The sequence below is a fragment of the Talpa europaea genome (assembly GCF_964194135.1).
Source record: "Talpa europaea genome assembly, chromosome: X".
In the NCBI taxonomy this organism is placed as follows: Eukaryota; Metazoa; Chordata; class Mammalia; order Eulipotyphla; family Talpidae; genus Talpa; species Talpa europaea.
The window spans coordinates 85,194,428-85,218,954 of NC_140081.1; the positions used below are offsets into that span (position 1 = coordinate 85,194,428).

The 24,527-nt window shown below is 38.4% G+C and overlaps 1 protein-coding gene across 5 annotated transcripts in view; it reads left to right on the plus strand.

The window, feature by feature from the left end:
• The window catches only part of LOC311187128 (integrator complex subunit 6-like), a gene marked incomplete at both ends in the record, with an annotated part of 53,286 nt that overhangs the window by 12,550 nt on the left and 16,209 nt on the right, over nt 1–24,527 (plus strand). For all 5 annotated transcript variants that reach the window (XM_084258391.1, XM_084258392.1, XM_084258393.1 and 2 more), the window contains 7 exons: nt 10,960–11,109; nt 11,870–11,959; nt 12,181–12,364; nt 12,618–12,746; nt 15,382–15,545; nt 18,289–18,441; nt 21,723–21,855. In XM_084258391.1, coding sequence (XP_084114517.1) covers nt 10,960–11,109; nt 11,870–11,959; nt 12,181–12,364; nt 12,618–12,746; nt 15,382–15,545; nt 18,289–18,441; nt 21,723–21,855 — 1,003 coding nt within the window. The remainder of the gene's footprint in view (nt 1–10,959; nt 11,110–11,869; nt 11,960–12,180; nt 12,365–12,617; nt 12,747–15,381; nt 15,546–18,288; nt 18,442–21,722; nt 21,856–24,527) is intronic.

Genomic DNA, 24,527 nt, shown 5'->3' on the forward strand with positions numbered 1-24,527 from the left:
CCATTAAAGGTGTGACTTGAGGGACAGGATGTGACAAAGGTGCTTTAAAATTTATAACGATGAAAAGTTGCACAAGGGGAGGGGCGTGGGTAGCTGGAATATGACCTTTAATGGTCGATTAGCCTGAACTAGACCAAGATGTTTGGATTTAAATTTGCCTGGAGGCACTGCTGTTTAATCAGAAGCCCAGACTGCGTTTGTCTCTGCAGAAGGGAACTCACATAACTAAACAGTAGACAATAGGCTTCTAGGGAGACTAGCCTTTAATGCAACTCTGAGTAGAACTGGAAGGTTTGGGGGTCCCTTCTGTTTATTTCTTGTAGGAGGATGCTGAAGATATGTAGAGCAAAAACTCCACTTAAAAAAAAAAACACATTTGTATATAGATACTGAAAACTCCATTTCTTAGTGATGTTATGAGCTGTGATAGAAGCTCATGGTACTTTAATAAAAGACAGGTTTTAAAGTGGTCACAGTGTAGCTTTTCTGGGAAATCACATCATCTGTTGTCATGTCCATCCTGCAAGTTGTGTTTCTTTAGCAGCTCTGTCGAGAGTGCTGGATTGGAAAGTGCAGCCCAAGTTCTTAGCTGAAGTCTGCTGCTGATTAGATGGATACACAACCTGCAAGTCACTTAACCTTTTATCGAGTCAGTTTCCTTATCTGTAAAGTGAAGGGATTAAACTACATTATTTCTACTTTTCTTCCCAAAAAGTACAGGAGAGAATTGTATTACTCAAAGGCAGGATGTGGAATAAAGAGGCTTGGGATTCAGGGTGATTTCAAAATTATTTTAAATTTTAGAAAACAGTTCTTGACTGTGCTTAATGTGCTGTGTCACACACTCGTGGTTAAATCAGTAAATGTTACTCCATCTTATTGGTCTCATTTTTACTTGCCACTCACAGTTCAGGACATATTTTATCAATGGTTACCTCTGAAGAGTGGAACTGAGAGCTTGGCAAAGACATAGACTAACTTTGCATTTCTGTTGGGGTTTTTAACAATAAAAGTATGTTACTTTTATAATGTAAACAATAGCCTTTTGGGTAATTGTATTTTTTCATTGTAATTTTTTATTCAGATAACATCGGTTTCCCACACTATGTATGATTTAGGGGTATAGGATCACAGCTCTTCAGATGTATGTGACCATGCCACACCTGCCACCAAGGCACCCGAAGTCCTCCACCGTAATCCATTGGGCCCTCTCCTCCTTTTGTTCCCAACTTGTCCGCTTCTCCCTTTATAACCTCAATTCAGCAGTTAAATTTCTAGGGTTTGTTTTGGTTTGGTTTGGTTTGTTCTTTTGTATCTCTGTACTGCACATGAGTGAAATCAATCTGGTATTTGTCATTTTGCTTCTGACTTCCAGTTCCATCCACACTGTTGAAAATGGCAAGTGTTCATCCTTTTTTATAGCCGAGTAGTATTCCAGTGCATGTGACATCTTCTTAATTTATTCATCTATCTCTGTCCTTGGGCATTTAGATTGTTTCCACAACTTAGCCATTATAAATAGGGCTACAATGAACATAGGAGTGCCTATGTCCCTTTGAATTAATGTTCTTGTATTATTTGGGTAGACATCTAGGAGTGTAATTGCTGGATCATCTGACAAATCTATTTTTAATATTTTGAGAAACCACCATACTGAACAACTTTTTATTTTTTTATTTTTTAAGGTTTATTTATTTATGCATACAAGAGCTGGGGTGTAGGCCAGAGGTGTGGGGAGTGGGAGGATTCACTAGAGACAAAGTGGGGAACAGAACAGGCAGATCTGCTGAAATACACTACTGAGGAGAGTAGTGGGTGAGACAGGAGAGGTCTGCTGTGCCACGTGGGTAGCTCCCTGGCCAGCCGGGGGATCGAACTCATGCTGCAGAGGCTGCGGACAGCTTCATAATGCTGTGCTTAACCCCTTGCGCCACCAGGGAGGCCCTGAACAACAGCTTTTTAAAGGTGGCTAAACAAATAATGATGAGTCTAAAATATCTGCAAAGTACATTTTTGACTTTTCATTTCTTATCCTCAGAGAATTAGAAAAAAAAGGTTTTTGAGGTAATCATCTAAAAAATTAGTCTGGAGGGCCTCCCCTGGTGGCGCAGGCAGTTGAGTGCCGCGCTGTGAAGCTGTCTGCAGCTTCTGCAGCGCCGGTTCGATCCCGGCCAGCCAGCAAGGGTCCCACATAGGGAAGCAGACCTCTCCTGTCTTGCCCGCTGCTCCCCTGAGCAGTGTACTTTGTCAGTCTGCCTGTTCTGTTCCCTGCTCTGTCTCTGGTGAATCCTCTCACTCTCCTGCGCATCTGGCCTGTACCCCGGTTCTTGTATGAATAAATAAATAAATCTTTAAAAAAAATAAAATAAAATAAAAAATTAGTCTGGAGGAAAGAGATGCTATAAAGTATTTAGACAGTGATGAATGTCCACTGTGCTATCACCTCTATTCAACTCTGCTGTGTTTGGGTGGCCTAGTCTCCCTCCAGTCCTTGTGTATTTTTCCAGGGCCACCTTTGTTCATTTCTATTTTGTGTGTTCATAAAAATGTCTCCTATTACAACTGAACATCTAAACAATTGAACATGTGGTCTGTAAAATAGCTGTGTGTGTGTATTTTTTTTATAAAGGTATTGGTCAATAATTATAGTTGAAATCGATTGAAAGTAAGAGGAAACATTTAACATTTATATCTGACCAAGTTTGGTAAATTATTTGCAACTCTAAGATATTTTTCCTTCACTACCAGAGCAATTGACTCTTTGAGGAGAAAAGTTTCTAAAATTCATTTTCTACATGTTAGCATGCTCTGGTGAAGATCAAATTTCTTTTGATCTTATCGTGCTTTCAAGTGAACTCTGAGAGGTGTGTCACTTTATAATTTTATCCTAATGCTCTAGGGGTAAGAATTGAAAACTCACAAATGCATTTTACAGATATTTTAGACTAATCCTTGATTATTAGGCATTAAAAAAAACTCAGTAGGCATTTTTAAAAGACCTGTAACACAAAATGTTGAATTTTTTATCAGTGGAATCAAACTGTGAATCATTTCTTAACCCAGTTTACTTAAAAATATGTGCTCCTGGGTGTGTTTAACCATCTGCTGAAAAGCTATTCAGCAGTTCATGAATTGTTAAAGTTTCTGCAATATATTGGGGGGCAATTTCTTAAGAACCGTTTTTAAAAAATAGAAGGCTTCTATATAAACTAGATTTCTTTTTTGTGATCTTGACTGGTAGTGTTTCCTGAAGGGTGTGATTAAAAGTTGGGGGAGTGAACCACAGAATGATAGCATTCAGAGTGCTCAAGAAGAGAACCTATCAACCAAATGAAATGGACAGAGCATTTTAGCAAGTTCAGAACACTAAGAAGTGTCCTTGGGGAAGTAACTTTGACAAAAAAGAATCCAAAAGAACTGGGTAATCTTTTTATTTCCCTTTTCATATTTATACACTTTTAGAGTTAGATAGGAAATGACACAATTATTAACCACCCCATTTGAAATAAAGAATTTTGATTTCATGAATGAAACACAAAATTCATTGCTGTATGACAGTAATATATTTCCTGTTATGAATATTCCTTGAATTTGTTTCTAATATTGCTATTTATTCAAAAAGAACATTCTTTTCTACGAAGTAAAGCTTAAAAGTGCACAGCAGTTGGAAACTTTATTCCTTTTTAGAATAAAATATTTTGATTGATGTTACATCGGTTTACAACACTGTATATAGGATGTAGGGGTACAGGTTCACACCTCTGTGGATATATGTCACTATACCCACCATGAAGGCACCAGTAGTCCTACCACAGTCAATTAGTGCTCCCCATTCCCCCTCTCCCGACCTCTGGGAAACTCAGTTCTGCAGTCATATTTCTAGGGTTTGTTTTATTTAGTTTTGTCTGTTCCTTTGCTTTGTTTCTTTATATTCCACATATGAGTGAAATCATCTGATACTTGTCTTTCTCCTTCTGATTTATGAGAACTGGATATTTATAAAACAAGGAATTTTATGAGAAAAAGCTCTATTAGTCCACATCAAAACCACAGATGATAGAATGCCTCCTTTGAACCTAGAAGTTTACCAGTACTTTGCGTCAAGTGATGAAACTAAGAAAGCGAGATTAGGCCAAATTGCGATATTATTAAGGGGGGAAATGCACCAGACAGGGTCAGAAAATATAACACAAGAAGAAAGTTTTAAAAAGAGGTACAAGAAGCAAGTAATTCTGTTGTCTTTAGGATCTTCCAAATGCACTCCTCACAATTTTAACAAACTGCTTTATAGGTGGACTATCTGTAAAAAAAGACATTTTAAACTTCCAAGGTGATTCAGCTGTCACAGTATTGTGTTTGCCCTAATGAGGACAAACTTTGTGTTATATTTTTTCAGAATAAGAGTTCATTTTGTGAGAAGAAAGTTCTTGAAGTTGTAAAGCTTTAACTCGCACAAATATTCCATATAAGGCTAAGGGCAAAGACTAAGGGAAAAATCATTTGTCTCTTCAGGAAAGAGTTGATTGGAAAAGCAGGGCTTCATATTTTTCTGTGTCGTTCTCTCTCACTGGGCCGTTTACCAACACAAGAACAGTTTGTGATGGCAAAGACCATAGGATGCTATGTTGGAGGAGAAAGCAAGTTGGTTGAAAAATGCTGTTGAAATTGATTTATTCACATTGTCTGCGATGCCGCAGGGCAACCTCCCTCCAAACTTATGGAGCTCAGATGGAAAAAGGGAAATAGTTTATCTTTCAACAAGAAAAATGATGACCTGGCTAAATTTAGACTCCAGCTTTAACTTGTGACATCTGGCAAAATACTCAAACCCTTTAATCATCTGGTTTGTGACCACCTAGAAGAGCCCAAGGTCAGGTCCATGCCAGGTCTCTAACATGGCATTGGAAAAGGCCTATATTACCAAGCTGATTTCATTTCTTTTAATGAAAGATAAAAATTCCTGTGAAAGAGGAGAGCAACACGTAGTTCTGTAGATTCCAAGGAGGCTTTTTACTCACTTTCACAGGCTTGCCAACAAGCTAGGAACTTGGACTAGACAGTTCAGGGAAGTGTCCAGATAGACTGTAGGTGTGTGTGACCAAAATGGGTATGTGCAGTGACTGGCCCCCACGTCAGAGGGACGTAGCAAGTAGCACCTTCCAACGAGAGCCTCCCTCGCTGTGTGAGGGAGGCTGGCTCGGCGCAAGTTAGAATAGAGAATGGATTAGTTTTGCTCTGTGAAAAGATTCACTGTCATTTCCTTTCACTAACTGCCACCCTGGAGAATATTACTTCTTCATTTGTTGAGGTACAGATATTCAATTTACACAGTTTTTAAGGGGCACGTCTCTTATGGAAAGTTAGTCAGCTGCCCTAAATATCTTTGTTACCTTGTGGGGAAATTAATAGCATGTGTGTTAAATCTGCACATTATTACACTGGGTCTAATGAGATCTTTTTACAGAAAGGGGTAAAGGGTAACCTCCTGAGACAGAGCTGGGCTTTTCAAAAGGCCTCTCGCGCCCCTCCAACATCCCTTTAAGGACAGTTAGTTTGCTTTTACCTCTCTCTTGTTTATACTTCCTGGCAGGATTCCTGATGGGGAAAAGGGTTCTTCTGTTTTTTGTTTTTTTTTTTTTTAAAAAGTAAAAATCAATGAATCAGAGAAACCATTTTCCCCAAATGGGCTGAAGTTCAGGAAGGACAAGTATTAGCATGCTGAGGTTTGGGGGAGCCACTAAAAAACACCCTTCCTTCCCTCCTCCGTTGAAACCAAGGGAGAAATAAGACAGGACTCAGCCAGAGTTCCAAATAACAGTTTTATTCCTGATAAAAGGCTTTTTCCACTCTGGAGGATAGAGCCTAGATGTGTATTTGCAAAAAGCTTCCAAATGGTTCACATGTGACAGACATCCCAATGGATCTGTTGTAGGGGCTGAGCCTGACACTTAAAAACCGTATGTCAAAGAACATACTAGAAAATTAGAGTATTAGCAGCAGGCCTGGAGGGAGCAGGCCCAAGCCCACCTGTCAGATGAGAAGATGGGAATAAGGGTGCAGAGGGTAGAGCAAAATACTTCTTTTAGACTTTGCCCCTCTGAGGAGAGGAGTACACATTCTCTCAGTTCTGTGGTGACATGAGTGGGGGCTACATAATGAGTGGGGAGAGCTGGCACAAGAACCGAGGCCACTGACAGACTGAAAGGCCCATACCTTTTCTCTTGATATTCAAAGAGGGTTTTAGTTGACTATACAAATTTAAACCAGGCCCAAATTCACCTATTTGCTAAGACAGAGGTATTTCTTTCTATAAGTCAGATCTACATAAAGAATGGGTATAAGGTATGGTATTATGGGCTACAACAGGGACCCTCCAGTTGTTTTTTCAGCCCTTTTGTGGCTTGAAGACAGAAACAGCTCCAGGAAGGGTAAAGGACTTACTCTTAACAACTTGCCTGGTTAGTTTGTGAGGGCCACACACAGACCTCGTCACTGCTTCCTACACCCAAGTGGTTTGAATTTAGACAGCAGGGGAAGGTAGGCTTAAACGAAATTCTATTCCACTTCCAAACTTAAAAGCTCATATAACCAGACCCATCTCTGAGGTGAACATGTGGAATAGGTGGAAGAACCTTTAGTAGAGCGGTTTAAATTTGTCGGGTCTAAAATTAGACCACCTGAGTTCAAATCCTAGCTGTGTCAGGGCCATTAAGCCACAAAAACTCGCTGAGCTTCTGTGAACTTCAGAGAGCTTGTCTGTAAGATGGAGATAAGAATAGCACCTCCCTCATGAGGCTCAGATGAGAAGGTTACATGAAAAATGCTCTCCTCAGCTTATGTGAGTTCCTGACACAAAGGTACTGATAAATATCACCTATAATTATTCTTTATCATCATCATCCTTTTACCTCTGGAAGACTTTTAAACTTGACCTGTGAATATAATAAACTCTTCGTTTAGGATTTCACGCATCTGAGGTTACTCCTTGTTCTGGACCTCTAGTCTTTGGGTCTCGCAGGCTAGAAGCTTTGTGACCATCTTTTGCTCTCTCTCTCTCCTTCAGGCCTATGGTCTGTCTGTCACCAAGTCCTATTCTGTTTGTTGAAAATGTTTCTCAACTAACCCCTGCCTCCCTCCTAACTCAGGCCTTGATTCCCTGAGGCATGGATTACTAGTCAAGTCTCCTAACTTCTCTTTTTCTGACTTCAGATTCTCTTTCCCCAGTCTTTCTTATTTGTCACTGCCCAGTCTCATCTTCCTGAGACACTGCTTTGATCCTGTTTCCCCAGCCTTGGAATCTGTAATGAGTGTATTGTCTACCGAATCAAGGCGAGATCTCTTATGTGGCCTTCAACTCCCTCTGAACATCTCTGTACCATAGCTACATAAAATTTAAAATTATCTGGTAGCCATATTTAAAAAAAACAGGTGACATCTTTGTAATATATTTGATTTTACTGAAAACATCCAAACACTTATCATTTCATCATGTAATCAATATAAACATAATGAAATATTTTCATTCTTTTTTTTACCCTTTACAATCCTCAAAATCCCATGTGTCTTACGCTTACATCACATCTCAAGTCAGACTAGCCATGTTATAAGCGCTCACTTTCCACTTGTTTCCACTAAGGGCTACTGCTTTAGCTAGTGCAAATCTAGAGTGGAACTCGACACTACTGCCACCCCACAAAGTAAAATAGACCTAACTTTTACTTCTTTCTCGTTTGTTAAAACAAAATAGTGGTGGCAAGACCATGCATATTTTGTAGGGTTGTCCTAAGCAAATGTGAAGTGTGAAAGTGCTTTGTAAGGTATAAAGTTCAGTAAGAATGCATGGAAGTTATCAGGAGTAAAGGTTGTACTGGCATGATATGTAGGATATCTTTGGAGTATTACAAAAGAAAAGAGTGTATTAAGAATGAAAATTGGCTGTCCTGGATTCTTTTTTTTATGAAAAAAATAAATTCCAAGCAATGAGTGGAGAGTATAAATATATACTTTTCCCACTAACTCTTCAGAATTAGCTTTTTGGGAGAAATGGGTCATATTAATAAGGTTCCCTGGGCATTTAAGTTAATCTGCAGACCTTTTTTTCCCCACTCAGTATTCTCAGAAATGGACGTAGGAGTAATTAGTTGTTCTCTTAAAATAGGAGCTAGACAACACTAAGAGGCTTATGGCTTTTGGTAGCGAATGTAGCCCAAATGTTTCATAGTACTGAGGTAGGTGCATTGTTCAAATTTCTCATATTATCCAATTCATTGCAAAGAATTAGAATTAACCAAAACAGAAAAGTCCAGAATGCCCGTGATTCAGATGCATAAACTATTTATAAAATGCTCTTAATTCATATATAAAGGAAAATTAAAAGAGCAATTATTCTGACAGATTGATGAGTAAGAAAGCTAGCAATCAGCATCATTATTACATAATTTACAATAATGATGAGTTAAAATGTATCGATACTTGATTAAGTGGTACCCAAAGCTTATCCCAGCTGTTTACCAAATCAGGTAGTCCACTCATTTTCCTTTAGTCATGTCTTGAAACTATCCTGCGGCTCTCAGGAATTCAATACTTGTTGGTGCTGTAATGTGTAACTGCACATGCTCAGTATGGAAGTAAGTAAGTAAATGAAGTAACTCCAAAGAAAAGTCACATTATAAAGTGGCTTCTGGGTGAAAGACCCCACCATTCACAGGTTTGCCCAAGCCAGAAATCTCAACCTGGTGTATTACCCTTTCTCCCTGACCCATCCCTTTAATTAGCTACTAAATCCTCATGACTCCACTCTGAAATTCTTTCATCTGCAGTCTCCTCTGCATCCCCACTGCCCTAGCTCAGCTTTCATCACTGTTCTCATAAGCTATTACAACAGTCTCCAAACCAGTTTCCCTGCCTCAAGCTTCACCCTCCGTTCCACCCCACAATTTATTCTCCAACTCCCAGCAGAACAATCTTGCTAAAATACAGATCTGACCATGCCACTCCCCTAATTAAAAACCTCGTTATTCCCAGGGCCACCAGATAGATCCAAACTACTGAGCATGGTGTGCAAAGCACTTTACAGTCAGAGACAAATTTATCGGCCTTGCCTCTGCCAGGTACCCAGATCAGCGAGTCCTGTGCTTTTATGAACTGTCTCCTTACATCAGTCTGGGGAGCCTTTTAATCATCTCTTTGTGCCATTAGGTTTCCTCAAATGCACCCTCTTCTGTGAGAAGCCCTCCTTCACTCTCTGGCTGCTTGTTCCTTCAGCCTCCATAACTACTTTTCTTATTCCTGTGTGGCAGGAGCTCCTCAAGGTCTACTTCCTCTCACGCCCAGCATGTGTCTATAGCATTCTGCCCAGCGTGGCATAGTTGGTCCATAAAAACTTGTTAAATAACAAAAGAATCAATGCTATCTGCCCCCACCCAACTGCACAGCTTTCTCTTCCACCCCAAAGAAGAAAGCTAGTCTTTAAATTCAGCGTGACTTATAATCACCTGCTGATATTTCTAGGCACAGACAGTCCCTGAGTTCAGTGGTTCTGTTTGCATTTTTTGACTTTATGATGGTGCATAATATGTTATGGATATTAAAAGAAAAAACTAAACACATCTTTAATTTCACAGAATCCCAGACTGTTGGACTGCTGTGGAATACCTCCACTTGTGTGGTTATGCAGGTTGTGTGCTGTTCAACCCTAAAGGGGGTCATTCTCAGGGTTACAATGTGAATGACACTCATCTTCAGGGTTGTGTGACACACAACCTAACACAGAATCCCAGCTTATCTAATCTTTCTTTTCAAATAAGAAACTAACAGATTTGCTTAAGGTCATGCAGATACTTCATTGTAGGGTGCAGCCAACAATCTGCCCCCTTTCTGCCTGTTGGCCATTCTGCTGATCCAGATTGCTAGAAAAGATAGTGTTTGCTATAGTTGTATGGACAATGGACAATATGCCTTTAGCTAAATATGAAGTTTATCTCTATTATTTGTTCTTACCTCCCACCTCCAGCTGTTGTGGCCTGGTTGGCATGACTTCACCATTCAGCACACCACACTGCTGGCCCTCAGGGCTACCAAGACTCAAGTGACTGTCCCATCAAGTTGCCAAGCTGTGCTGTCCGCTCCCTCCCTTGCTGGCCTATTCCTTTGCCGCTTGCTGTTAGCTACATCTTTCTTCTGGCTTGTCTCCTTGACATTGTGTGCTGCTTTGTTTTTATACCCACTGCTGACAAATCAACATGATCTTTCCTTCTATAAACCACACAATCACAGCATGTTGGCTGTTGGTCTTGGGTCTTTGGTTCTTTGCTGATATTCATAGCTACTGAGAGTGCCCAGGAGATGCTACCTCTTTGCCAAGCCTTTTTTTTTGTTTTCTTTCTCCTCTTATTCTAGATTTGGGGCTTTCTGAATGCTTGAAGATGTAGAAAGGGTTGTCTCCAAATAGTTGTGGCTCTATTCCTATAATCCCCCCTATACTCTCATTTAAAGTGAAAATATTGTTTGGGAGGAAGAATCTGTTTAGAAAAATTCATGTAGATCAGATACTCAGTAGCTAATTGTCTCTATCAAGAACAATGCATTTTAAAAATAACTACTCCTTCCTTTCCCCTTACTCCATCACATCATCAGTGTCAAGCTAAGGTAAATAACTGAGGTCTTTTGTTAGATTTGGTTGACCCTAAATAGAAAACTGGACCTCTTGAGCCAAAGACCTCTAGTCACATGGACAAATGCATTGTTTGCTTGAGTTCTTTGCTCTTGATCAATAACGCTGGCAGATCTTTCTGAAACTGCTTGCTTGAGTTCCAATTGATCAGTTAAGATAGAGAATAGAATTGGATTAGGAACTATTAATCAGGTACAGGATTGATAGTTGCTGTTTAGTGGTTGTTTGCACTATATGTATTGTTCATTGTATAATCAGAAATTTCTTTATAAATGTTTGATTTTCAGGCTGGTTGGAAGGAAAATCATGCAACGTTCATGAGTGAACTAAAAAATCTTCAAGCTTCTGGACTGACTACTCTTGGTCAAGCTCTAAGATCCTCATTTGATTTGTTAAATCTGAATAGATTAATATCTGGAATAGACAATTATGGACAGGTAAAACATTTTTCTGAGTGAGTATAACTAATTTATTTTGGTTCCTTGGGGGTAAGAATTTTAAATTTGGCATGGTTAAGTTTTCTGCTACTTTTCATAATCTTCAAGGGGGGTTCATATATCTTTTAAATGCAAAATTTTAAAAATAGATCCCTCTATTTCCAAGTCTTGTATGTGACTTGATGATAAAATAGTTTAAATTGCCTACCCATCAGATCATCAGACATTTGAGAGTGGGATGAATAAGTTGCTGAGAAATGTTGGAACAAGACAATTGAAGAGACACTTTTAGTGTCCTTAACTCCCTCACTCCTCCCAAGCTCTAGAATAAGAGGAAGGCAGAGCAGCTTGTGCTGTGCCACAACTGTCCTTTCCTACTGCAAAAGGTGTGCTCAAAATAGCCAGAGGCACTTTGCAGGTTGTAGAGCATGAGTCAGTAATGCCCCTGTCAGGATTTTGACTCAGATCAATGGGTTCAGTAGCATGGATACTGATACCATTATAATCTCTTTAATATCTTTCTTTTATGAATGCTTGGAAAGCAGAGAAAGAGGCTGTTTGAGTGCTATAGTTTGGGGAGACCCTGAATAAGAATTCCTCTGTTCATTCTGAATGCTATCTCTTCAAAGATTGTTGATTCCTACCCACTTCACTCCCTAATCTTTTCCATATACTTGAGACAATTGGCAAGGCAAATATAAAAGTTGAAATAAAATTTTATTACTTTACACAGCTCTAATACTTTTTAAATATATTTTAGGGGAGAAATCCATTTTTTTTAGAACCATCTATTTTAATTACCATCACAGATGGCAACAAGTTAACAACTACTGCTGGTGTTCAAGAAGAGGTGAGATTTCATTTATTTAAATTTCATTTAAATGGCAAAAGATATGCAGCTATTTCTGTGGAAGGCATAAATTTCCAGTTAAGAATAAGTTTGATCAAACCTTCCATCTTGGTAATCCTTGAAAGATTGCTTCATTTTATTGAGTATGTGAAAGAAAATTGAAGTCGTCTTCATTTTTGTATACGCTGTTATGATGAGCCATTTCAAATTTGCCTTGTTAGCTTCATCTTCCTCTGAATTCTCCTCTGCCTGGAAGTGAACTAACCAAAGAACCTTTTCGTTGGGATCAAAGGCTATTTGCCCTGGTGTTGCGCTTGCCTGGATTAGCAGCTACTGAACCAGAGCAATTAGGGAGCGTACCAACTGATGAATCTGCCATCACACAGATGTGTGAAGTCACAGGAGGTATTGATCATAATTAATATTCCTAAGGGAGGAATTCAGGGCAGCAAAGTGTAGTTTTTCTTAAGTGCCGTATCTGGTCTTGTTTTCCTTCAAAATCTTTTAACTCTGCTGCTTAAACTCATCATTAGTGCAATGCTTGCTGCCTGTGTAGTTAGGATTATTTCAAGTTATATTTTAGGACTTCAGTGCTTGCATTATTAAATAGTATTTTACTTGATCAAACTTGTACTATTTTTTCCCCCTTCTACTATAGGTCGCTCCTACTGTGTTAGAACACAGAGAATGTTGAATCAATGTTTAGAATCTCTAGTTCAAAAAGTTCAGAGTGGTGTAGTTATTAACTTTGAAAAAACAGGACCAGATCCACTTCCTATTGGAGAAGGTATGGTTGATAACATTTTTTTTAACTCTAAAGTGGTATATAAAAGAGTGGTTTGAGATTGAGAAGCCATTACATCAGTCTTCACTGTCGACATGCATTCAGGTGGTTACAAACACCCATCCGAATAACTGCCCTTCATTCATTTTGTTTACATGTCAGTGGCCAAATTCTAGCAACTCTAATTTAATGTCAAGTCTACTTAAGAAACTTTCTTCTCTTCCTATCCATTTCACACTCCTTGGTCCCAGTCTTGAGATGACAATCATTCACCTCTGTTCACGAAGTTTCTGTAGATTCATGATGGAGTTAACACTTAACTAGTAATCTGGGTTGGGTCTTATGAGAAGTGCCAGGCTATGTTTATAAAGTTTGCATTTGTTACCACAGGTCAGCAAGACATTGTGAATGTTTACCCAGGAAATGCTAGTTCTGTGAGAGCCTGTACCAGTATTCTACCAGCCGCCTTTTAATTGCTGAGCCATCTTTCTTCAAATGAAGTTTTATGAAAGTTCATCATCTCAAAATACATGAATGCAAAGCTACTTTTGTATAGGGAAAGGCACTTTTCCCTCACATTGTACCTGCATTACAAAACTTCCACAGAGCAGTGTTCTAGGCTATGGCTTCTCCTCGTTTCTGCCAGCTCACATACATACATACATACTGTTGTGCCCCTCTATTACCACCGTGCTTTTCTGATCTGATCATTGCATTTTAATTGCCTTGTACATAATCAGTGGTAGCAGCCTAGGGAAGTGAAGGGGGCAGAGGGACACATTTCTGTTTGAAGTGGTGGGTCCTTGTGGTTTCTGATCTTTTTGCTATTTTTTTTCCTGGGTTCCTTTAAAAAACTGTTGGAAAAACAGAGAACTCCTCTCCCTAGGAAAACAGACATAGGCCACAGATTGACACTTTTGTTTTAATTCCAGTGGTTTCTTGGACACCAATTTAAGAACACTTGCCATCGAAGATAGGCCTCACAGCCTATTTTATTTTTTTTTTTTAGTTTTAATTTTATTTTTATATTCCCCATACAATTGCAACCCCCTTATTTTGACCCCAATCCCTCCTTTCCCCGCCTCCACCCCCCATAGAGTGTCTCTGGTTCATAGTTGTTTGTTGATTTTGATTTTTACTTTCTTATAGTTATTCTTTTTCCTGGTCTCTTATTTAAGTTTTCTAGATTCCTGTTCACAGCCTATTTTAAATTAAATTAATGTACAAGAAGGACATGTTATAGTGCTAGCCATTGACTGCTTAATCCATCATTTTGTGTTTGTTACCTTACCATGAACTTTCAGCTTTTATACTGGTCTACTGGATTTGGTGCCACGTAAATAGCTCAGATTTACTTTTTAGTTGTTCCACTTCCCATTTGTCAACTGTTCTTAATCTTTGAGATTCTGATGGAATTTGAGAATTCTCTCTTCAGGAAAATGCACATTCCCAGCATTGTGAGCTCAGCTTAAGGGAATTCTCTTATAGTTATGCACCACTTACCAACATTTGGTCAACAGCAGATCACATATATGATGGCAGTCTCAATAGGCTACACTGTGGAGCCTCGGTGTGTAGTCTGCTCGAACATCTAGGCCTCTACAAGTACTTTCTATGACAATCATGTAATGATGGAATTGCCCAACAATGCATTTCTCAGACTGTATCCCCGTCATTAAGTGAGACCTGACTGTACATGTGTTCCCTAGATCTTCATGGGCCCCCAGTCAGTATCCTGATCTAAAGTAATTACTTGTCTAAAGTAATACTTAATAAGGAAACCAAATGATCTATAGCTTAAGAAAAATGAGACTCAAGTCATTAAAACATAACTTTTACAAATACAATTTAGGCTCATGAATCATCACATTAAGGGTGATGTAACTCTTGTGCTATTACAGGCAGGGCAAATGAAATATAATTAAATAATTCATTTAAAAATTCAATAATTAAAAAATGCATTCAGGATACATTATTGAGTATGATTCAATGCCCAGTTTCCATGGAATGTTAATGGTGGACACGAAAACTATAACAGATTAGACCACAATATACTTGATGCATTAACTTTGTGTTCCCGCCCCCAACCGTAAACGTAGATTGTATTGTCAGCACTTCTCTACCATTGAGTGAATGTGGATAGCTTTTGTTCTGTGACCATTGGCTCTGTGTAGTAAAGAATACTCTTTTCACTGACGTGTGAGTAGTAAGTATCTAAATAGAATTTATGACCTATTTGGCAGATTCCAAAAATGTAAAACTATACCAGGGGATGAATAATTTCATTTGCTTAATTTGGAAAAATAGCTGTGTAGTGGTTTGGTGTGTTTAATTCATTATGTGTCCAAATCTCAGAAAAGTGAAAACTAGTTTTATAATTGCTCTTCATATAACTGCATATTTTGGTAGTAGGTTAAGGATAAGGGGGTGGAAGTTGTATTCGAGGGGATAGATTAGATGGAAAGAGTTGCTGGAGAGAACATGCAGAAATCCTGGTGGTTACTCTTTCTTCCATTTCTCAGGAATCACTGTTTTGGTTTTGTCCTCTGCTTTGTTTTCAGCTGAAAAATTTGTAAGAGAAGATCAGCAGCTGTGAAAAGAAATTCATGCCTCAGTCTGTCTTTTGTTTAACTTTTAGATGGATGTGTGGATTCAGCTAGGCCAAGCAATTCATTTGCTGCTCAGCCATGGCACAGTTGTCATAAGCTCATTTATGTACGACCTAACTCTAAAACTGGCGTTCCTGTTGGACATTGGCCAATTCCAGAATCTTTTTGGCCAGATCAGAATTTACCTTCACTAGTAAGTGTCATGAAACAAAATGTTAAACTTTCTGGATTTTTAATTTTCTGATTACAGTAAATCTTTTAAAATAGCTTTGAGGCTTTAAATCCATGCCTTCTATCTCTTGTGGAATTCTAGCTTGTACTTAAGAGCAAGGGAGAACTTCTCTTCTGTTCAGGCACTTTTCATTCTTTCTTTTTGCCTTTGCCACTTGAACTGTCCTCTTTGGATATAAAAGTGTCATTATTGGGGCCTCCCCGGTGGCACAGTGGGTTGAGCGCAGCACTTTGAAGCTGTCCACTGCCTCTACAGTGCTGGTTCGATTCCTGGCCGGCCAAGGGGATTCCCACATGGCCACAAGGCGTGGCAGACCTCTCCTGTCATGCCCGCTGCTCCCCTCAGCAGTATATTTCAGTCATCTGCCTGTTCTGCTCCCCGCTCTTTCTCTGGTGAATCCTCTCACCCTCCTGTGCCTCTGGCCTGTACCCCAGCTCTTGTATAAAAATAAATAAATCTTTTTAAAAAAGTATTGTTATTTTGATGCTGTTGCAATCGTAACTTGGTTTTTATTTCAGAGCAGCTGACTTGATTTACATGGTAAGTACAATGTCTAAAATTTGCTGGCATTGGTTTTCATGTACAGCCTCAGGAAATGAGAACATAGTTTGCACCTTGCTTGGATATAGGTTCTAGAAACATTCAAAACAGAAGTCATTCTATTTCCTCCTAAGGAGTCATTACACACCTAGTAGGACTTTGTGGACCTTTTTGTTGCCGATAAATTTGTATGTCTTGGCAGTGTACCTTATAATGACAGGTAACTAAACAATATTTTCAGAATGATCTTTAAGCAAGGGCTTGTCTTTTTGCTCACTACATTTGGAGAAGAGGGTTTGATGTTATCTTTACCCCTGGTACCAGGGGAGTTGGCTTTTGGGGAGGGAAGGATGGTGTGTAGTAATGAAGGAAGCCATATGAAACCCACTCTCTCTTCCTCCTCCCTCTCCCCAGGCTATATAAAAAGGTCAGCAGAATCCTTCTTGTGGGGTGGGGAAGACGAGGCACAAAAAGATCTCTTCTCTAGCTTAGCACCTGCCTGCTTCAGCTAATCTGTATTCCATCTAAGTTTCAGAAATTTCTAACATGAACTGCAGTTTCCCCTGATTACTGTTTTTAGGCTCCTCCATTTTTTTTTTTTTCAGGAGTGGACATAAAAAACCTGAATGTAAGACTAAAGAGCCATTTCAGCCCTTGCTGTGGGTGAGGGTAAATCTCTTCCTGCTTCACTTGGGGCCCCAAGGTGGCACCCTTGTCAACGCAATGCCCAGTTGCTCTCAGTCCCTTCAAATTCCACAGTGAATGTTGTAGTTAGGGATTTACTACATGATGCCTAGCAATGGGGCTTTGTTCATGTCTTTACTGTCTTTTTCATAGATTTAAATCTAATAAGCCAGAAATATTTCTCAAGTTTAATTCAAATTAATACCAGGAGAAACTAGAATAAAAGAAATTCCATGTTACACGTGGCTCATGTTACCATTCCTTGAACTTTATTTTTTAAAAGATTTATTTATGCATACAAGAGCTGAGGTGTAGGCCATAGGTGGGGGGAGGGTGAGAGGATTCACCAGAGACAGAGTGGGGAGCAGAACAAGCAGACTGACTGAAATACACTGCTGAGGGGAGTAGCGGGCGAGACAGGAGAGGTCTGCTGCACCATGTGGGTCAGCTCCCTGGCAGGGGATCGAACTAATGCTGCAGTGGCTGTCAACAGCTTCATAGTGCTGAGACTTAACCCCTTCAGCCACCAGGGAGGCCCTCCATTCCTGCCACTTTAAAAGCACATTTGAGGCCTATTTATCTCAGCCCCAGAACATCTTATAAGCTTGTAAAGTGTAAAAACTAGTCATCAGGGTTTTCCTTTTTATAAAGCAATTGAAAGTTTTGTCACATTCATATTAGCTTTACAGATCTCTCAGCAAGATTAGAACCACTTCTCACCCTTGTCCTGGGAACTTGTCCTATCTCCTTATCTCTCCAGAGTACCATTATTGTCCTCATCTTTCTCTCTGGTATTCTCCATTCCCACAAGCGAAACCTGTTAGTGAAACGGGTGCGCCATCAGTCTGCTCTGGTATCCTGGCACGCAGGCCTTTGCAGCCCAGCCAAAAGCATCCCAGCTCCAGCTGTTCAAGGCAAGCATAAGGGTGTGAGAAATGCTGGAAAAATTCATCTGTGCCCTGGAGTTGTGACGGCTGATTATCTCTCTGGTTCTGTGTTGCCCTTTCCATGCCTTTACAAAATTTCATCTTGCTTGTTGGTGGTTCCAAGTCTGTCATTACCTCATTAAGAAGTTTCATGGATTTCTTCTTTGCTGGTAGTGCCTGGATGCTCTATAACCTCATGGTACAAATCAGTGAAGGGCAGGTAGTTCTTGGAGGTCACAACATGGATCCAGAATTCAGGGTTCATCCTACAGATCATAATGACTTCTTAAACATATTCAAAGCAGTCTTTTTACTTTACTGAAATTGTTGTTATTAGTGTTATAATTTTCCTTTCCTTTTCCCAATGGTAGAGATAAAGAATCTGACTCCCCACCCATGGAAGCCATGATGATGTCCAAAGAGCAGGAGCCCTCCTTCTTAAAACACTAGTCTGTATCTCACCTATGGTTTAACAAACCACAAAGGGGGTTGTATAATTGTCAGAAATGTACTCTTGCTTGATAATAGACTTATTTTCCCCTCTTGTTTTTTAGCCTCCACGAACATCTCATCCTGTTGTGAGGTTCTCCTGCATAGACTGTGAACCAATGGTAATAGACAAACTTCCCTTTGACAAATATGAACTTGAACCTTCACCTTTAACTCAGTACATCCTGGAACGAAAATCTCCCCATACCTGCTGGCAGGTACTTATCCTTAACTGTTGGCTAAATGTTTCTGTAACCTCTCGGGTTTCTGGGAATTATTTTAAGAAGTTTCAAAGATTAATCGGGATAATTTGGCTGAATCTGTTAATAGTGTTTCTTGCAAAAGCTACCATGTAAGCAACAGGGCCATGCCAATAATTTCAGACTGATATGAAGCATTAGCCTACTGCTTATTGCCAGTAAAGGCAGTAAAAGCTGATGAAATCTGTGGATTTGGGGATTTGGAGGACTCCCATTCAGAGACCCCAGATTTAGAAAGCCTAACCATTGCCTTCAGCTGTGGATTCCTAAAGCAAGGTTTTCAGGCTTAATTTGAAGTTGACAGATTATATGTATAGGATATTTTTGGCAAAAGAAAAAGAACTGTAAGCCCGGAAGCTATTTTCACTGTTAGTGTAATGTAATCAAACCCTTCCTGCGGTAGCAAGTACGCACGGGCTGCGTAGTGCGAGTTTACTGGGATGAGGCAAATGCACAGACAAATGCACGCATACTAGCTCTTCCCAGTGTCTGACTTCAGCCAGAAGGGCTTCCTGACTGGTTAGTAGATTCCACCTTTGGATTTTAATTCATAAACATCCAGACATGGCAGTCACAGCTCTTTTTATTTAAGTAGAATAAGGAAATCCTACGCTATGAGAATGTTTATTCTCTTTCTAAACTACAGCACCACACAGCAGTCAGTGATTGTTAGGCTCTATTTATGCAAGGAACACTTTCACACTGTCATCTGTTTCATCCTAAAATGTCAGATTATTGCCACTAGCTGTCTTTGGGCTACTTGAATTCTTCAAAGTTGCTAAAACTGTGTGGAAAAGAAAGGGACAGGCTTCGTGCAAGGATATAAACGTGCAAGAAAGAGAACGATCTCATAAATATGATACTGAGCAAAAGAAGTCAGACATAAAAGATCACATATATGATTTTACTTTATGTGTGTTCAACAAGAGCTAAAAAAAAGTTACCCTGTTAAAAGTGAGGATGGTTTTCTAAATTCCTGCTATGAGTGAACCTAAATAAGGGACCAGGAAAAAGACTAACTATAATAAAGAAAAAAATCAAAATCAACAAGCAACTGTAAACCAGAGACACACTACGAGGTGGGGGGAGAGGAAGGATTAGGGTCAAAATAAGGGAGGTGCAATTATATGGGGAATATAACCAAAATGAAAATGCATATATCGTGCAAAAATGAAAAATGATGTAAGAATAATATAAAATAAAAAATTTTTAAAAAGTCAGGATGGTGGTTTCCCTTGGGGGTGCAGGGTAGCAACCAGAGAAGGACATGAGGGAGTTTCTGATCATCTTCTATTTCTTGTTCTGGGTGCTGATTACATGTGAACACTCACTGAGCCATATACCTACAATTCATGTACCTTTTTAAATGCATGTTTATATTTCAATGCAAGTCACTTAAAGGTGCTAGAAATGTAGAAATAAGGATTTTAAAATACTAATTTCAAATCAAAATAAGAGGTTTGAGTTAATGGGTTGAAAAAATATTTACAATAAAAGCAAATAAAATTACAAATTGTACTTTTCCCCCCAAAAAACTCTTTTCTATATAGCACATCCCTTGAAAAGCTTATTGAAAGAAACTTTAAAAATCCTGTCCTCATTTCCAGTACCACCCCTCAGATATGTGCTGTCTTTCTTCTGTACCTTATGTTACTTTGCTGTAGAGTAGTTTTAATACGGTGACTTAGTGGGAGTGAAAAGGAATGAGATGAATCAGGAGCCAGGAAATTTGGCAAAACTATAATGGAGACTGGATTCTAATCCTAGCTCTGCTACCAGCTATGTTGCCTTGGAGCGAGTGCTTACTTTCGCTGAGCTAGATGGTCTGCCCCTAATGACGCCTTTGAACCCCCAAATTCTATTAATTTTCATGTGGTAAAGAATTTGGATAAACTCAAGGGACTTATACGAAAAAAGGATGAGAAGGGAGGGAGAAAGGGAGAGGAAAGGAAGGAAGGAAATAAAGGGAGGAAGGAAGGAAGGAACAAAAAAACAGCATTTTTCCTAGAGAATCAGTCTAACACTTGATGGCGGTACGGATGAATCTTTTTTATGCCTCGTGATGCTTTTTCCTCTCTTGTAACATACACACTTAGGAAATAGGGGGTAACCAAACATTTTTTGTTATAGTTAACCATTTCTATTAAAGTTCAAATTAAGACATGAGATCCGATAGAGATCATGAGTCTTTAGCATGAGTCATGTTTTAGCATAACTCACTGTTTTATGGAGCCATAAATTATATAGGAAAGACCTATTCTTCGCTATACCTAAATGTAGTAAGAATTTAGTGGACCATTAGCTGATATCGCTAGTACCAAGAGTTAGCAGGTAAATAGACTCTGTTCAACAGCAGCGTATAACTGTTGTCTTAAATGATTCTGTTGAAGGACATTGGAAAAGGACACAGTTTATAAGTCCCATTAGTATATTAATACTAATGCCCTGATTTGGGAAAAAAGTGAACATGGAACAGAGAGTAGCTAGAAGGTTCCAGCGCAGTATAACAAGTGTATAGAGGCTGAAAATATAATATATGCCAACTCAGGAAATCAGTAAGGACTAAATTATATGGAATAAAGATTAATATTTTAAGTGTTTGCTCTACCAATATAATTTACAAGAGAAAATGACTTCCAGATGAACCAAAGTATCCCCTTGCCTCAAAATAACTAGCACCCGTGCCTGGCTTTATTTATTAAGTAAGAGGCTACTTAATAAATATTTATGGACTGAAAAATGCATAAATGGGGAGGGGAATGGAGCATCAAAGGGATATACAGCAAGATTTGCTAGTAGTACACATGAGCAGTATTAGCGTAATCCTTTAAATGGGCTTTGTTTTTATAATCAAATGCTTTAGACTTGGGCCCATGGTCTATTTTCCTAAAAGTCTCCACTCTTATACTTTTGAGAAGTCAATTTGTTTTCATTGGCTGGTCTCACTTAGCAGAATTTCAGCCTTATTTTCCATTGTGCTAACCAAGTAAATATTTGGGTATTGCAGCCTGTGGTCTCTGAATGGTTATTTCATAGTGCAGTTCATTTCTTAATATAATTAAAAAAGAATTGCAAGCTGGACATTCCTATTTAGTATGATCTATTTTGACATAACCACAGGCTATGTAATTTTATGTTATAATGAAATTGTACCGTAAGTGTCACTATGGGATATTGCTGTGAATTTGGTTTACATAAAATCCTTGTTTTAAGTGTACATTGCTTTGTGTTCTTCTCAGGTATTTGTTACTAGCAGTGGAAAATACAATGAACTTGGATATCCATTTGGTTATTTAAAAGCCAGTACGACTTTAACTTGTGTAAACCTCTTTGTGATGCCATACAACTACCCAGTTTTACTCCCTCTTTTAGGTAAGTGAAGTCTGTGCCATCTACTCATCTTTCAAATAGGACAGAAATGAAAAATAGATAATGGACTAAGCATTTTTAATGGAGTCAAAGAGCACTTGGTATCAGGATATATAAAAATCTGAAAACTTATTTGGAAGGATGGAATTTGCTTACTGTTTCTTTTTGGTTCCTTTTCTTTCTGTTGTTTTAACATCAAACAAAGAGACACTTAGCCTCTGGAGCATGCTTCTTACACTGTTCTTGAGGTTACAGGCCCCACTGCTTCCCCCCACCAACCCATTTGAAGTGCACTTGGCTTTTTTGTAGGCTAGTTTGGGCCAAAAAATAGTACTGATAGTGACTAATGCTCCAAGGATCTCAAGGTTTTCCTCAGAAAATAGGGCTTCTGTGGGGGTATTGACTGCACTCATTACGCCACGAAAGGATATTAAATGTTTTTGAGGCATCTGTTTTAGGCAGGATAGCAAGTTAAGGAAATATGGATAGGAGTAAATTCTGCAATAACTGCAGTTGTAAAAGCCATGGTTTCCATGGCAAAATTCTAAAAGGAACAACTCCAGAAGCTGTAACTCAGATACCGCTGGAGATGTGTGTGGGGATTTTTCTCATTTAAAAAGCCACATCTGTTTAGAGTCACATGGTACCATGTGGCATCCTTCTAGTTGCAAATTTGTAAGCATTTTTCATTTGGTGGGGATTCTTAATTTTTGTGAAAAGGATGAAATCTTTACTATGTTTTAATGTGCTTATTTAAAGCATGAGATTTTATTTAAAACTAAAGATTTTTACTGTTATAAATCTTTAATAAACTGAAAAAGCAACTCTTAAATGTTGCAAATGAAGAATGAACCAAATATGTTAGCATGGTTCCCTTGTGTAGCTTATCCTCTTTATTTCCTATTCCAATCAAAAAACATTCTCTAGTAGGTGATTGTCACTAATATAGAATATGGCTTATATATTTGGGATTAATAAGACTGACAATAAAAGTGTCTATTTTCTGCATTTGCTACTTTTTCTTAAATATATCTTTATAACTTTTTTTTTCACCACTACAAAAGTGACAAATGACACTAGATAATCTTCACTTAAACTGTAAATAGTATTATTTTTCTATTTTTGAGTACTCTTTATATTGAGGTAATTGCAGTTACATGCATTTGATGAAATAGTAAGAAAAATGATATCCAGATTATATATAGAACTTCTAAAATGTAACAGCAACAAAAACCCAAATAATCTGATTTAAAAATGGGAAACGACTTGTAGACAGTTATCCAAAGAAAATATACACATGGCCAACAAGTATATGAAAAGATGTTCAATATCATTAATCATTAGAGAAGACAAATTAAAACCAGAAGAGATTGCCTCATGCCCACTAAATAACCACTGTGGGGGGGGGAAACGCACCCAGAAAATAGCAAGTGTTGGCCAGAATGTGGAGAGATTAGAATCCTTGCCCATCCACTGCGGGAGGGTGTGAAAATGGTGCAGCCATCATGGAAAACAATACAGAGAGTCTTAAAAAATTGAAAATAGAATTACCATATGATCCATGAATGCCACTTCTGGGAACATATCCAAAAGAATTGAACACAGGTTCACCAAGAGATATTTGCACACCCGTATTCATAGCGGTCTTATTAACAATATCCAAGAGGTGGAGGCAATCCAAATATCAACAAATGAGTGTATAAAGAAAATGTGGTATATAATGCAATGGGATATTATTCAGCCTTTAAAAAGAAGGAAATCCTATCACATGGACAAACTTGGAGGACATTATGCTAAGTGAAATGAACCAGTCACAAAAGACAGATAATTTATGATTACATTTACAAGGTAACTAAATTAGTCAAACTCATGGAAACAAAAAATAGAATTGTGGTTGCCAGGGTATGGTGGGAGGGGGAGTGGAGCTACTACTATTCCATATTAAGGATGTAATATAAATATATAGGACTGTTTCTGAAGTTTCAGTGGGCAGGGATATTTAGTGGACAAAATAGGAAATTTAAGTCACACATATTTCATAAAGCCCAGAAATATCACTACATGACTGTATAGTACAATAACCATCCATAAAGGTGACCCCTTTTTTCTTTTTTAATTATTTAAGCACTAAAACTTATGTGGGCTAGATAAATGAGGCTTCACTGGATTAATGTGCTGTCATAAGAATCAGATTATTACAATTGGCAAGAATATTACTCTCAATCAGGAAATTACGACATTATTAAGGCATTTATAAGAACTTTTCTCTTTTTCTTGAATATATCACATTTAATTTACCTATTTTTGAAAACAACCTTTTTATTGAGATATAGTTGACTTATAACAATAGTTTCAGATGTACAACATTGATTCCACATTTATATGTTGCATTTATATAATACTCACCACTATAAGTTTAGTTAACATCCATCACCGCACATAGTGACAATATTTTCTCTTGTGTAAGAACTTTTAAAATCCACTCTCTTAGCAATTTTCAAATATATAATACAGTATTATTAATTATAGTCATCATGCTGTATATTACATTCCCAGGACTTATTTATTTTATAATTGGAAGTTTGTACCTTTTGACCCTTCACCCATTTCACCCTCATTCACACGCCAGCCAGTCATCTGTTCTCTGTATCTGTGAGTTCAGTTTTTTTTTTGGG